Source organism: Hyalella azteca, unplaced genomic scaffold (assembly GCF_000764305.2).
Source record: "Hyalella azteca isolate HAZT.00-mixed unplaced genomic scaffold, Hazt_2.0.2 contig8020, whole genome shotgun sequence".
NCBI classification, from domain to species: domain Eukaryota; kingdom Metazoa; phylum Arthropoda; class Malacostraca; order Amphipoda; family Hyalellidae; genus Hyalella; species Hyalella azteca.
The window spans coordinates 15,671-30,404 of NW_025938126.1; the positions used below are offsets into that span (position 1 = coordinate 15,671).

The following is a 14,734-nucleotide window of genomic DNA, read 5'->3' on the forward strand; positions in this document are numbered from 1 at the left end:
CATGCAACATTTCATGAACAAGTTTGGGCTCATATGCTCATTTTAAAGGTCTTTGCAACTTGCAAGGGCTATTGTATGGTAGGTATCTCTAAAAATTTTCAATATGCTATTTGTAAGGTGCTAGATACAATATAAAAGGCTCCTGAGACCTGAATTAATCTGGAAATGGGGTAAAAAGGGACACTTGAAATAAAACTCAATTTTAAATATTTGAAGCATGCAGAGTGCCAGAGTGTACTCATCTATTACTAACAGTATACTCTGAAGTCCTCCTCTTCCTTTGTAGATGATGTAAATGTAGAATAAATGAAATTTTCTGTGATTTTTACTTGTTTTTTTTTCTTCATTGATATAATATTACCTTATCCATACGCATACAGCATACATTACCATATTTTTAAGGTGATATTACTGTATCCATGGACATGCTTTTCCAAAATCTTACTTTTCACACTTTTTTCAGGGATTTTTTAGAGGCAATAAATGTATGATTTTTCAACTTGCTTTATGCTGCATAGATAATAAAAATGTTGAGCTTTACACCACTATTTTCAGTTTTGCAATATCCTAATTAGTTTAGCTGCTACAAAATTTCTACAAAATGTTGGAGGACTGTCCCTTTTTACTCTGCCTGCCCCATTTTACCCCGTTTGATGGTATAACAACATACTAAAACAATTCGGCATGGTCATACGTCTTCCCACCCTCCCCTCTCTCATACTCTTAACCCTCCATTCCTCAAGACCCCACTCTTATCATAATCCTCCTCTGTCCTCTCCCTCATCCTCCACATGTTTTCCAAATATCTCTTCACACTCTCAAACATAGCCGCACTTGCTCCCTCAGACAGCCCTGTATTTATTGCCATCCACTCATTGCTTGTTCTCACATGCCCCACTTCGTTAATCTCACCTCTCTCATTCAGAATCACCTCCATCATAGACTGACGCTCTTTCTCTTGTACGTCCCACATTCCATCAACAAGTGCTCCACAGTTTCCTTCTCATCCCCATCACACATAAAACATTTATCTTCCTTCCTCTCATTCCACCTGTATGTACGTCCATTCACACCTAATGCGCCTGCCCTAACACAAAACAGAAGGTTCCCACCTCTACTACCATCATACATACATTCATATTTTGGCATCGCTTTCATCTGATACAGTCTTAAGTGTCCTTTCCCTCCATTCCATCACATTTCAGTCTGCCATTACGTCCACACCTACAACATCCCATCATTCCCCCATGAATTAGGTAGGTTTTCTCATAATTGATATAATGATATGTACTACCATACTCTCCAGTCTCCAATCTCCATATAAAAATGCTGACAATAATCCTGATCTGTGCATACTGCATAGTGGTTTCACTGGTTAGTTGTTTCAGTGGTTTGATTGTTCTGTATGCAATGAAATTGATGTTTAAATTGTCCATCATTAGTTGTTAGTGTTTTTTTTACTATACACTGATATGCTAACTAATTGCTAAGGCTCTACAATACAATTTCACAACTAATGCAATGTAATGTAAAAGAGGACGTGTTCAATTTGGTTGAGGAAGTACACTATAGTTTATAAATACCATTTGGATAGGAATTGGTAGGGTTGACTACATTATCAATGTTAGAAATTACTGTATCATTGTGAGTAGCAAATGAAATTATGTCTATACAGTCTATGAAGCCTGATCTATGCCAGAGCCCAGAGAATTCTGACATTGTAAATTTTTAGAGGTAATATGCATACACCTGATTCTGTGACCTGAAACTGACTGAGCCTTCCATTTGTAATACAGCTCAGTTTTTTGACCAAGCAAGAGAAGCAATTTTCTTTTCTGTTTTTGTTCTGCTGATGAGCAAGTACCCAAACTTCATGTTAATTTTTAAAAAATTTTTAGAGCTTTCATCAAGATGGCAGGTCTAGATGATTATCAATTTTATGCAACATTGCGTGATCATAATAACCCATTCTGGAAGAGAGCTGACTCAAATCCTGACTTGATGACTAGTGATATGTCAGACGGGCCTGATCTTCCATATCAGCCAAAATTTGAAAATGAAACGCGATATCCACGCCCAAGTGATCTTCCTGAGAGACTTCCCTCAACTCCCAAATCCCCTAGGGATCGTGGTATGTTCACACTGAGTCCATTCGTTTTCTTTGTTCTCATGTTTGATGTTTATTTGAAAATTCTCAATAGTTTGAAAATTCAGCATATGGTTTTGCCTTCAGTCTCAAAGAAATTAATTTTGCTGAAATAATGTTCTTTGACCTTGATGAATGTGCTTCATCTTTAATGCTGTGTATTAAAAACTTTGATTATGTTATTAATTTTATTCAGAATTTGAAGCTTTCTCACAAGACTTGCTTATGAGAAAATGTTAGATACCAGAGAACTTTTCTTATGATAAATGCTATGATATTTTGATACCAGCAAAAATTTTGACTATTTATTACAATCTTACAATCTCAAATTAAATCAGTATATAATTGTTTACTTTGTTTCTAGGTGAAGCCATAGCTGGGAGGTATGCTGAGTTGTCCATTAGCATTGTGAGTTTGATGGGAGAGAACCTGTTGAGTCATCCATTCACTGTATTGCGCAGAGTCTGCCAGGTAAAGATATTCTGTGAAATTAATGACATACTAGGATTTAACATCTTTATTTTATATATCTACTATGATCAATGAAAAATATATCCTAAATTGAAATGGCTGTATGCAGTTGTATCATAAGGTGAAACCATCATCAAATCTTGGTATATCGTGCAGTACGGTATTGGGGATAAGCTGTATATTCATATGAATTCATTCTGTCATTTGCATGTGTGATGTCTGGCTTTCTTGTTCATCAGGTTGATGTTAGCAGTAAGAGACAACATCTACTCCCTATAACCATATTGTATGCATCCATGAAGAGTCAGCAAGGGATTACAGTACTCTGGAAAGGTCTTGGATCAGTTCTCATTGTCAAGGGGCTGACCATGGGAGTTGAAGATGTCATCTCCAAGTTTACCCCTCTCCCAAAGTCAGTTTCTGAGGCTAAATCTTCCTTCTAATTTTGGCACCTAATGCAACATTTTGAAATTTGAAAATTTGCAAAATAACTAGACTTCAACTGTAAGAAAAGTAATACCTAACCATTATTGCAGAGATGTTTATGCAGGCAGCTCAGTTCGAACAGTAAGCCAGCACTTGCTGCTCAAGTGTCTCTCCCTTGCTGTGGTGACACCCTTCTTGGCAGCATCTTTGGTAGAGACAGTTCAGAGCAGCGTAGCATGTGAGAGTCCAGGCATCTTTGATGTCTTCAAGGAGGGCCTTACCAGACTGCTCTCTTTCACTCAACCACAGATTGGTGAGATCATCTTGTAGCATTCAGATGACCCTTAAATACCAACAGACTTCTTTATCCTTATCTTAATACTCGCAAGTAAATCCATACTAGATTTTGCCACCTGGAACAATTGAGACAATCATGGTCGAATGCATCTCATGATTGTTAGGATTCAATTAAAAAATTTGAGTGCCAGATCATTAGCCAACGCAATTGATTCTTTCATTGAACAGACAATATTGACCAATTACTTTTTTTTTATTTTTTTTGCGTGCATCTGTAATCTTTCTAATAGTTTACCAAGCATTCTCCTGATATGTCAACGTACCTATAATAACCAATAACTATGTTCATTATCTTATCATGGTATAGGTAACACTCTTGTGGTGAGAAGATGCACAGAAATAATGACCAATGTATTCAGTTTATAAAAAATTCTGGTTTATTATTGATGTTTGGCAGATATAACTTGATCAAATTGCACAAATTTACTGTGATGCTATAACATTCCAATGAATATATTATATTTTCTTTATTCAGTATATTAGTATTTCATTTGATATTAGGCCTAGTTCCTGTGTTGTAAAGGACTATTTTGCGAGCAGGTCGGCTGCTTCCTATATGGCTGGTGGTGGTGCCAACTGTGACGCATGGTCTCCTGCACTACATCATTGGCAATGCTGCCTCCACCCTAGCGCAGCATGCTTGTCATGCACAGTACCTGCAGAAGCAGGTTAAATAACTTTACTGGCTGATAGATATTAAAGTTTCACATGTTTTGAGTGTGATTACTTAATGGTGAATAATGTTTTATCACAAAACTGTATTATTTTATTGATTACCCTAAAATTAATATTGTGTTTATGGTTTGTTCAGAACTCAGTGACATTGAATTTTTTGTTCATTTTAATTATATTATATTTAAATAATTTTCTTAGTCTAAATTCATTATTTAATGTGGGCTGCTTATTACTGTCATGCTTATTACAGGGCGCTACAGCACGACGAGAAGGAGCCGTGGCCAAGAACTATGTCTCAGGATCTTTCAATGACACGAGCACGCGACTACATGCTGCTTTCTTTGGACACTTGGTTGCTGATGTTCTGCTGTATCCTATGGAGACACTTGTTCACAGGTCACTTGGTTGCTGATATTCTGCTGTATCCTATGACGACAGTTGTTCACAGGTCAATTGGTTGCTGATGTTCTGCTGTATCCTATAAGGACTTTGGCACGTGTCACTTTCTAGACTTACAAGACTGTGTGCAAGACGTTAGCTCACATGTTACTTTGTTCAATTATTTTCCATGTCAAATTTTGATTTTGTTTCATCGCATCATTATTATTGCTCAGTTCTAACACTGTGACTACATTTTTACACTACTAAACATAAAATTTAAGTCAAAATTCTATTGCCTTCATCGATTTCTTTATTTTCTTCTCAATTGATAGATTTCCTCTTAATTTTATTTTTATTAGTAGGAATGAATGCGATACAGCCAAAAAATATTAAATAATTTAGTTATAAGAATTTTAACTGTAGAGCAATGTACTACTGTAACATTGCAGGCTGCAGCTGCAGGGAACCCGCACCATCATCGACAGCCTGGACGCTGGCTATGACGTCCGTCCTGTGCTCACGCGCTACGAGGGCTTCTGGGACTGCCTCTCCACCACCATCAGGGATGAGGGACCCTTGGGGCTCATGAAGGTTGGTTCTCTTGGAGTGACATTCTCATGGAGGGTAGTTCTCGTGAAGGTAAGTTTTCACAAGGTTAGTTTTCATGGTTTAATTCTCACGGATGCCAGTTCTTTCCATTGAATAACTCCACCCGAGTTTCTGTACAACCTCCGAAGTGAAGTGATAAGATTCCCTGTACCCATAAAGATGTATTCCTCGCCCCACCAGTGCAGTGGGCCGTGAGATAGCCATATACTATTTACGAGCGCACACTTCTAATTCTGATATGAAACACACTTTTTTTCTCTCGGGGAATAGTTTTCAATGTCCGTTAAGATATTTTATTACATGAATTCTTTCTTAAAACCTTTGTATTTATTATGATGTGAAGCAAACTTATTGAGATGCAATGTTCAGTGTACGGTGCTGTGCTCAATAGTCTAGACTCAGTGCTGCGTGCAGGGGTTCGGTGCAGTGTGCCTGCAGTATGCAGTGTACGGTGCTGTGCTCAATAGTCTAGACCAGTGCTGCGTGCAGGGGTTCGGTGCAGTGTGCCTGCAGTATGCAGTGTACGGTGCAGTGCTCAATAGTCTAGACTCAGTGCTGCGTGCAGGGGTTCGGTGCAGTGTGCCTGCAGTATGCAGTGTACGGTGCTGTGCTCAAGTTCGGCCACGTCATCGTGAGGGAAGTAAGCCACGCCTTCGCGGGACCGTCGGCCGCCGCTGCGCCTAATCAAGTTCGTGTACACGCTGCTTTCTTTTAAGTTATCCACTCAAACTATACTGACCGGGAAATTTTCCAAAGCTTGTGCTTTTTGTTATTACCATATATTTTCAATCATATACTTTCATTTGAACTGATGGATGATTCTTATTGGATCGTTTGGAGGAAACTATTTAAGCATGACTGCTCCACAAGTATAACGATGTATATTGTAGGTACTCGTCACATTTTTCTTGTTAGCTTCATTCCCCAAGTTTGTGCAGCAGTTGAGGTTGACCTGAGTTTTCTATGTTTGCAGACCACCACCTCACCCCCCACACCCAGGCCCGTGTACACCTTCCCGGGGGACAGCGGTCGTCCCCCCAGAATGGGAGGCAGAGGCTACCCTCCCCCCCTCGTCGACTCCTCCCCCCTTAACCTCTCACCCCCCTCTCGACGGGCTTCCCCGCCCCTGCCTCCCAAATACGGCGTTCAAGACCTAGCCGATTTTTAGCTACAAAATTTAGTGTATAATAGTTTCGATGCATTATTATTCGAATTTCAACGTTAATATCATAATTATTTTCTCTGTGATTTTTCTAATAGTCATCTATTGATCGTGATAACCCGTAGACTTCATTGAGATGCAATCATTTGAAAACGTAAAAGTGCTCTAAAATTATCACCTGAATCACGATTAAGGTTCTTTCGCTCCATGTGATTCATTCACAGATTTATTCTCCTTAAATTGTTAATGTATTGAATATATTTTACTCAGTATATTATTTGCCAGAACAATTGTAGGTACTGAGATTAGTTCAGGTTATCATTTTATGTCAATATTTGCTTGTACGTCTTTACGAATGTGCCATTTTGAGCAGGATTTTATGCCGTCAATTTGTAGAATGTTCCCATTGTGGACAATTGATTAGTGCGAATTTATAATTTGCCGAGTTTATTTGTAGCAGAGGAAGCATATATGTTACGATTTAGTTGTAACTTGATTTGGTTGATATAAATCTTACTCGAAACATTTCAAGGCTTTTTATGTACTTGACCTATTGTGGTTTACAAGAGAGTAGGCAATGTTCTCAGAATATTTTGCCACTTCCCTAAAAATGAACCTTTTCCTCACATGACCTCCGCGACTGTGTTGGACTCTTCAATGGGTCTTTTGGTCCCTGCCTTTTCATAAAAAAATCCACGGGATTTCGCATTTCTACGATTTTAGTTCCTGAGCGACCCTCCCTAGAGCTCGTTGTCTGGGCTGCGATTAAATATGTTGTCTCGTAGTTATTATTTTCATTTATTTTCTCCATTTTTATCGTGTGTGCGGAAGACGCTTCGTTTCTGCGACTTATATTGCGAGGTTTTTCGTTTCTGTTGTTGTTAATCCATCACCTTTTCAGTCTTCCTCTCAATAAATTGCTGACGCTCTTCTCCCTTGCCTGCCTAAGCACACTGGCTCTTTGAGACCATCCGCCCCTTGTAGGTGAGGAGTAATCTGGATAGCAATATGTGATGACTGAGACCTTCAACATTGTTGGCGATGATTACTTAGTGACTCGGGGTGTGATGGATGCATAGCTGGCATGCTAATAGCCCTTTTAGTTATACCATTTCACTACTGTAGAGTCTGTAGTTGAGAGTTCTATATTCTTCATTATGACGTGCAAGTATCACTATACGCTACTCACTGCTTGAAACCGATACCAATGCGTGATGGTGAACGAGAGCTTCATCATGTCTATTGCGTTCATATTTCTCTCTAACTATGGTTCCTTGCGCGATTGCACGTATGGTGATACTGTGTACAATGGAAGACAATTGTAAACTGGTTGCCGCGCAAGTCCTAAGAAGTCTACTATAATCCTTGATTTGAATAGATAATGATCAATTTTAATTCAATTGAGCACGTTTGAAAATTCTGTGAACGTCCCATTTTCACATCGTGAATGTTTTAATTTCTCTTGTCCTTTGATTTTGATATCCAAATTTTTATAGGGATGTCGCAAGTCCGCAAGCAAATAAATTGTATTCAAATTGAACAAGCCAATTGTAGACTTTAAACCTAATAAATTGTCACCGTTGAGCTTGCGATCTCTCTAAGCAATGTTCAGAGAATGCAGACTGAGGCTGAATGACTGACTTTCCTAGTCCCTCTAGTGTCAATGAAGAGTGCGCCTCTAAATGACACCATGAGAATGTGAATTATTTTAAAAACTTCTGGTTATCTCATTTGTAATATCCCAAGAAGCAGATAATATCGTATAAGCAATAGCTTAACTTCTTTCATATTCTACAACATATTTTTTGCATTCAAAAGAAAAGTAAGTAGGTTTAGCTGATGTACGTTGGTTAGTTTATATTGAATAAAAAAGAACTGAAATTGTTTCGTATTTTCAGGTTTTTCCGCTCGTGGACTGAGGTAGTGGCTCAGCTCTACATTAATGATGGTGTAGGTTGTTGCTCAGAAAGTGTATATATGTACCCATTAAATATCTATATGAATTACTGTGAGACGTGTAATATTCATTAATAACCTTACGGCGCTTCCGACTGACTACAGAAACATTTACTTGTATGTTTGAATTTGTCTAGTGCTGCTATGCTAGGGTCCTATGTTTATAAAGAGGCTGTACGCAGCTGGCGCTGATGTTCCTAATGTGGTAAAGCGCATTTCTCATTATTAAACGTACCCATGGCAGTGGAAATATGATATTAAACGTAGACAACCGAGAAGGAATTGTTTATTGGAAACTGTACAATTGAGGTTTTGTCTCAGGTGGTAGGTGGCCGGATCATCATTAGGACAGACTTGAGGTACTGCTTGTTGCGCCACTTGTGCCAGTTGATGCCTATACCGTCGCCCTGCCCCGGCAGTTTGTACGGACCCATCAGGTTTGCCCACGAGCATCTGTTGAACCACCAGCCGCCGATGTTCCAGTAATGTGCGCAGTTGATTTCATGAGAAGTATCCCGGTCGTCGTCGTGGGTGCTGAACATCATTCCCTCGGCCGTGTAGTTGTCCAAGTTGTTCAAGTTAGATAAGGAGTCTCCCGCGTTTCCTCGGTATCCCGACACGTGCAGTCGATAGCCGTTACTCTCGTCTTCCAAGTAGAAGCGATCGTAATGTGCAAACGCCGTGTCTCCATTGAAATCTTCGAGCTGAATCCGCAACTGATAATCTCTGGAGCTCGTCCATTTACGTATGTTTTCTAGTCCGATCCAGTAATCGCCGTCCGGTTCTCCAAATCCTACTTTATAGTCTCGGAGACCTCGGCTGAAGTTAGTGGCTCGCTCCACAACCTCGTGAGGAACGCGTTGTAGGATGACGGTCCAGCCTCCGCCTTCGGCCTCCATTTCGCACAGCGCTCGCACCGAGTGAGTGCCTTGATTGTCTAAGTAAAGCGTATAAATGCCTGTTGGCGTACCGTCGGGAAGAGCTGAACAATCAACGATTGCCATTCGGTTCAAAATGGCAAGCGTTTGCTGCTCCACACGTTGAACTTTACGCTCGATTCCGTCCATCCTTTTGCTGAAAGAATCCCAGACTTGACGTAAAGCTTTACCCATGTCGCCAATGGATGTAAAGACTCCCTCATCAATTTCATAATCGGGTTCATCTTCATCGTAATCCAAAGTATTATCACTCAGGGCCTTTTCCATGAGAACTTTAGGCGCAGGTGCTAATTGGCCGACCTTGTACCATGAATACTTTTTCCCTTTTTCTCCCAAACCTGTTGATAAAATATTGAGACTGGCCGCATTCTGGTTATCTGTTTTAGGAGAATCTTCCGTAGTTCTTCCAAAGCTTGTTATTGAGAAATCAAACAGAATTATCACGACCACAAAAATTTTGCTTTCAATTAAGAAGGCCATTGTAGAGGCACGTTTACATCGCGGCTCGTTCGAGGTCGCACTTGCTTGTCATGTTCGAGCCGATTTAACTCAGAAGTGAAAATCACACCTCATGACAGGCTTAGAAATTTCCGGCGAGCGGCTGCTGCTTCTAACGAACAGCTCCTCCCCTTTTGACGGTCTAGCAGAGACTAACGACTGGAGCACGGGTTGACTCTTGCGAGGTTCGCTCGTCCTGGCAGGAAGGGGAGGCACTCAGGGCTGCTCAGTGCACTACGCTGATAGCATTCGTGTACAATTACGTTTTATTTTTGCTCGGACTTCAACAGTTAGGTTTGCTCCTCGTAGATTGTACGAGCTATGGCGCGCATTCATGCTTACAGTCACACTTCGATGAACGAAATTTAGTCGTTAAAGTATTAGCTTTGTACCTTATTTTCGTAGTAGGCCATTGAGAACATAAATAATATTAGCACAGAAACAATATTGAAACTCCTGGACTTACTTCCCCACACGCATCATAATGATTGTTTACATTTACAGTATTGTCAGCCTCATCACAAAGAATTTCCTGCGCACTTCATGCCGAACCAGACACACTTCGCCGGACACGTTTTGCCGCACACGTCTCGGATTTCGCGCCGCGCGATTTTGTCAACATCGAGAGAACTTCATAGCTTGGGAGACGACAGTAATTTGCCTGCTAACAGTCTTCGTATGGCTTAATGTGTCACGTTTTATTTTCTGTAGAATATTTGGAAATTGCACAAAAGGAATAAACATTATAAATTCTCAAAAATTTGACTTGAAAACGGCAATAGTTTATTCTCATTTAAATTTAGAATCTTCTGATAATCATGAATGAGAGTAGTGAAATTGCGATATCAAAGAGAAACTTACCCTACAAATAATTATAATTATCAATCTTTCGGGACAAATTCTTAAAATTCACTGATGCGAATGTTTTATCAATGCATTTATCTATGTTTTGAAACAAATATGTAATTATTCGTTTAGCTATTTCTTTTATATATCATAATAGATAATTTTTTCGAATTTTTTGCTCCTGAATGACAATAAAGAATAATGATTAAACCGGACACATAAAGCATCGCAATATGATGGTGGCGTCGGTGTTCAGATTCGCTTGTCATTGGAAGAGCGGGCGTGCGCGCGCATCATCAGCGCCTCCCTGAGCTTCTTGTTGTCGAGCTGCGCTTCTTCCCGCGCTTCGATTGCCCAGTTGGCAACCCCTTGCGCTGCCTGGCGTCGTCGGTAGAGGAAACACGATCGTAACAAGTCTCATACATGTTTGTTGTGCTGAACACACACAGTGATGGACTACATGACACAGTTACTCAATTTATACACTAACTTGCAGTGTTTATGAGTATAAAGCAGCTAGCGCAAACCCACTTGTATGTGAGCATGCGCTGCACGCAGCTGGTTGAGGTGGCGTCCTCTGCTACAGCTGGCACCGTCATCACGACTCCTCGTCGCTGCGCGCTGTAGGTTAGCAACTTGACGCTTCAGGCCGTGGAGCTGCAGGGGAGACTGCGTCTTGAGTAGATTGTCTGATTCTCAACCTACCTTCCGAACTCAGGATACTGAGTCATATAGACCAATTTCATTTGTAAATTTAGAAAACTATTAACAAACCTAACAACCGGAAAAATGCCAAAATAAAATGGATTGTTTCTTGGAAAGTGATCAGCGACATCGATACATTTTTGGAGCTTCAAGTTTTCGTGTAAGTGAATATTAAATTTCAGGACCAATTTCATAATTACGCGGGGGCTTCAAAAAGTTCGTGAAAAATGGACATAACTGAAAATTATATGAAAATAATATGATGCCAATGCAGCATAACGATCTCGTATCAAAGTTTTATATCGTGTTACCCATGAACCCTTAAATTATTGTTACAAACATGGGGAGCTGTTTTAAAAGAAACAACCGTTCATGCAACATGGCATCTGCCGAAATTGAGGCCAGGTCAAACAAGTTAACAACAAATTCATGGTGAAGCTTGATTGGAAGAACAGCCAAATCATTGACTCTCTGGAGTATGTGTATGGTGACAAGGCCTCAAGTAAATTAGCAACCAACAAATGGATTAGTTGTTCCCGAAGCGGAAGAAATGAGACCAAAGATGAGCTCTGTAGAGGCGTAACACGCACATCAGTTCGTGTGGAAAACATTGATGTTGTTCGTGATGTCATTAAAAAAGATGGTCGAATAACCACCGAATCAGTAGCAGATACCATCAACATCTAGGTAAGTTCTGCACACACGATTTTTTTGTACAGTTTGGGACTGAGCAATCTCTTCGCTTGATGGGTTCCTTGGTTGTTGCGCCCAGATCTGCAGGAATCAAGGACAGATCATTCTACAGAAAATTTCAACAAGTGGGACGAGAACGCGGATTGTGACCGGGGATGAAACAGAGCTCGACCATTGCAATCTCGAGGGCAAAACTCAATCGAAGAAGTGGCTGTTCAGAGGAGGAAGTAGGCCCGTCAAAGCAAAATTTGAGTGTTCAGGAGCGAAGGTTATGGCCATTGTCTTCTGGGATACATTGGGAATCTTGTTAGTTGATTTCTTCGAGAAGAATAAAACATTAGATCTGTTTATTATATAGAGACTTTAATATAAATTTCAAAGAAAATCACCCAAAACGATATTTATATTACTGCACGAGCCACGAATTTGAAGCAGCTACACTCCACAATGTAACCGCAGCAGGCAGAGCCACGAGCAGCAAGTCAGTGGCCAGGTTATGTATCCGCACCTGCAGTCGTGCTGCAGCCTGCGCTTCTGCGGCCTGCAGCAGCTGCCGCTGCAGCACCCGCGCCTCCTCAGCAGCTGCAGAGTCATCAGCGCGCAGCATCTGCAGGATCATCGATGATAGGTATTTTCATCAGTGAATAAAACAGGTATACAATTTACCTTGATTATTGAAGTGCGATTGAATACCACAGATTTCGTTGATTTAAATTATCAGATTGTGAACAATGATTCTTCAGATGACGTTAGATGAAAAGCAAGTTTCAGGAAATGGTTTTTGTTTATTAACGACGTTTCGAATGCAACAAACCTTCATTTTCAAATTAGAAGAAGCATTAAATATTGAAATTTTGGTGGAAATAAGTACATAATATTTGTAAATGGGATACAACAGTAAAATTTTGAACCAAAAATTACTCTGAAAATTCTCCCATAGTTCAGACAAATCCGGTAGTTAGAAGATAGCTGGAGTCCAATCTGTAGAGATGAGGGGTTCAGCTATCGTCGGTCGGGCCACTGCTTGCTCACGATGCTGGTGAGTTCCTTCAGCGCAATGCGAGTGTTTAGTACAACATCGGACAAATTGGACTATCAGGACACTGCGCCCCTGTCGCGTTAGCTACCTTCAAACTGGAGGGCAAGCGAACCACATGAGACAAGCTCACAACCAGACCGAAACTCGCATTGCGCTGAAGGAACTCACCAGCATTGTGATCAAGCAGTGGCCCAACCGACGACAGCTGAACCCCTCATCTCTACAGATTGGACTCCAGCTATCTTCTAACTACCGGATTTGTTTGAACTCTGGGAGAATTATCAGAGTAATTTTTGTTCACAATTTTACTGTTGTATCCTATTTACTAATATTATGTACTTATTTCCACCAAAATTTCGATATTTAATGCTTCTTCCAACGTGAAAATGAATGTTTGTTGCATTCGAAACGTCGTTAATAAACAAAAACCATTTCCTGAAACTTGCTTTTCAATCTACCGTCATCTGAAGAATTGTTCCACTCACTGATAATTTAAATCAACGAATTCTCGGGTCTTCAATCGCAAGTGTATAAACAAGCAAGTTCTGCCATCTAATACTGATTTAACCTTGATATGCACATAATCTTCATGTCGACGTGGAGGATTCTGTGAAAGCTCTTGAATGGGGAAGACTACGGAGTATATTTTTAGAAAACTGAGTCTGAAGAGAGTTGTTGGCACGACTTTCTGACTGAGAAGGCATAAGCAGCCATAGTTAGGGGCTATCGAGGAAGAAAAAAAGAAACGGAAGTGAGAAATGGAGTGCTACTGGGTTCGGTTCTTGGACCGATCTTCCTCGCATCTACATCTTACTTGGTTAAGATGAGGCGCGTCACCGACTGAAGTATTGGCGCCCTAATCTACATCACTGACACAGATTTGGGACGAGACCACGCATCCATCCACATTTCCGGACGACGGAGTTTTGAGAAAGATTATAGATGAGCTAGACTGCGGGAGGTTTTTGTGAGAACGATGGTAACTAATTTATATGAATGGTCCAAGTGAAGAACATTAAATTCAACGGTTTGAGGTTTGACCATATTAAGTTAGTGAATATACGAGGAAGACAACAGTCAGAGAGATGTGACGGACTTTTAAGAAAATGAAAATGCGAAGCTATGCTGATGGTTTTACTGTCTTTGGAGCCACAGTGTTTTCTTTTACGAGTACTCATGTTTTTCAGTGCAGTATTCATTTTCTAATTGCAGTGCTGCGATAAGGAGTAGTTCAGCGAAACTTTCTAACACGGATGAGCAGGACAATCCTGAGCTTGACTTCTTGGACACGTTGAGGCTTGGAAGGGAGAATCTCTCCCTTCTCTGGGAAGGGAATCTCTCCCTTCTCTGCTTCGTTGAAGCAGAGAAGGGAGAGATATGGTATCCGGTACACTCTGTACAGACATGTACGTTTGTGTTGCTGCTCACATGGAATTTTGCAAACGGAGCCTCGAGGATTTTGACCTACCATAGTGCGGGGAGACGGACTGTGCAGAATACCTCCTGTGAATTAGGTATAAAGCCGGGGCCATCTTCTGCTGGAGCAGCAGGACAAAGCTCTTCCTGGGACGGCCCAAAGCTGTTCGATGATTTTCCGATGGAACTGAGATGTGAGTATTCAAATTTACCCTAAAGCGTTTCAAGAGCCGAATGAACGAGTTCAGAGTCCAATCTCTAATCGCTCGTCTCTGTGACTATTAGCAATTTGCATGCAACAGCATCTTGCAGCTGTGAAGGCAGCTGTACGTTATCTAACGACGCACTGGCGGCGCAAACGAGATTACGAGAAGATATCGGCACCTTATACTCTCCTCGTGTACAGGCTTACTTGC

General features: G+C 40.7%; 2 protein-coding genes across 2 annotated transcripts; one reads left to right on the forward strand and one right to left on the reverse strand.

Moving 5' to 3' along the window:
* The first annotated feature begins 1,571 nt into the window (after positions 1-1,571).
* Positions 1,572-8,239, forward strand: LOC108672188 (mitochondrial outer membrane protein SLC25A46). Its single transcript, XM_047881449.1, has 9 exons — positions 1,572-2,131; positions 2,511-2,617; positions 2,857-3,029; positions 3,154-3,356; positions 3,941-4,068; positions 4,326-4,471; positions 4,906-5,047; positions 5,555-5,753; positions 6,039-8,239. The coding sequence occupies exons 1-8, from the start codon at positions 1,912-1,914 to the stop codon at positions 5,747-5,749; spliced, it is 1,314 nt and encodes a 437-aa protein (XP_047737405.1). The 5' UTR covers positions 1,572-1,911; the 3' UTR covers positions 5,750-5,753; positions 6,039-8,239.
* A 214-nt stretch (positions 8,240-8,453) lies between these two features.
* Positions 8,454-9,830, reverse strand: LOC108672189 (techylectin-5A). Its single transcript, XM_018159821.2, has one exon. The coding sequence runs from the start codon at positions 9,599-9,601 to the stop codon at positions 8,501-8,503; it is 1,101 nt and encodes a 366-aa protein (XP_018015310.1). The 5' UTR covers positions 9,602-9,830; the 3' UTR covers positions 8,454-8,500.
* Positions 9,831-14,734: the final 4,904 nt, after the last annotated feature.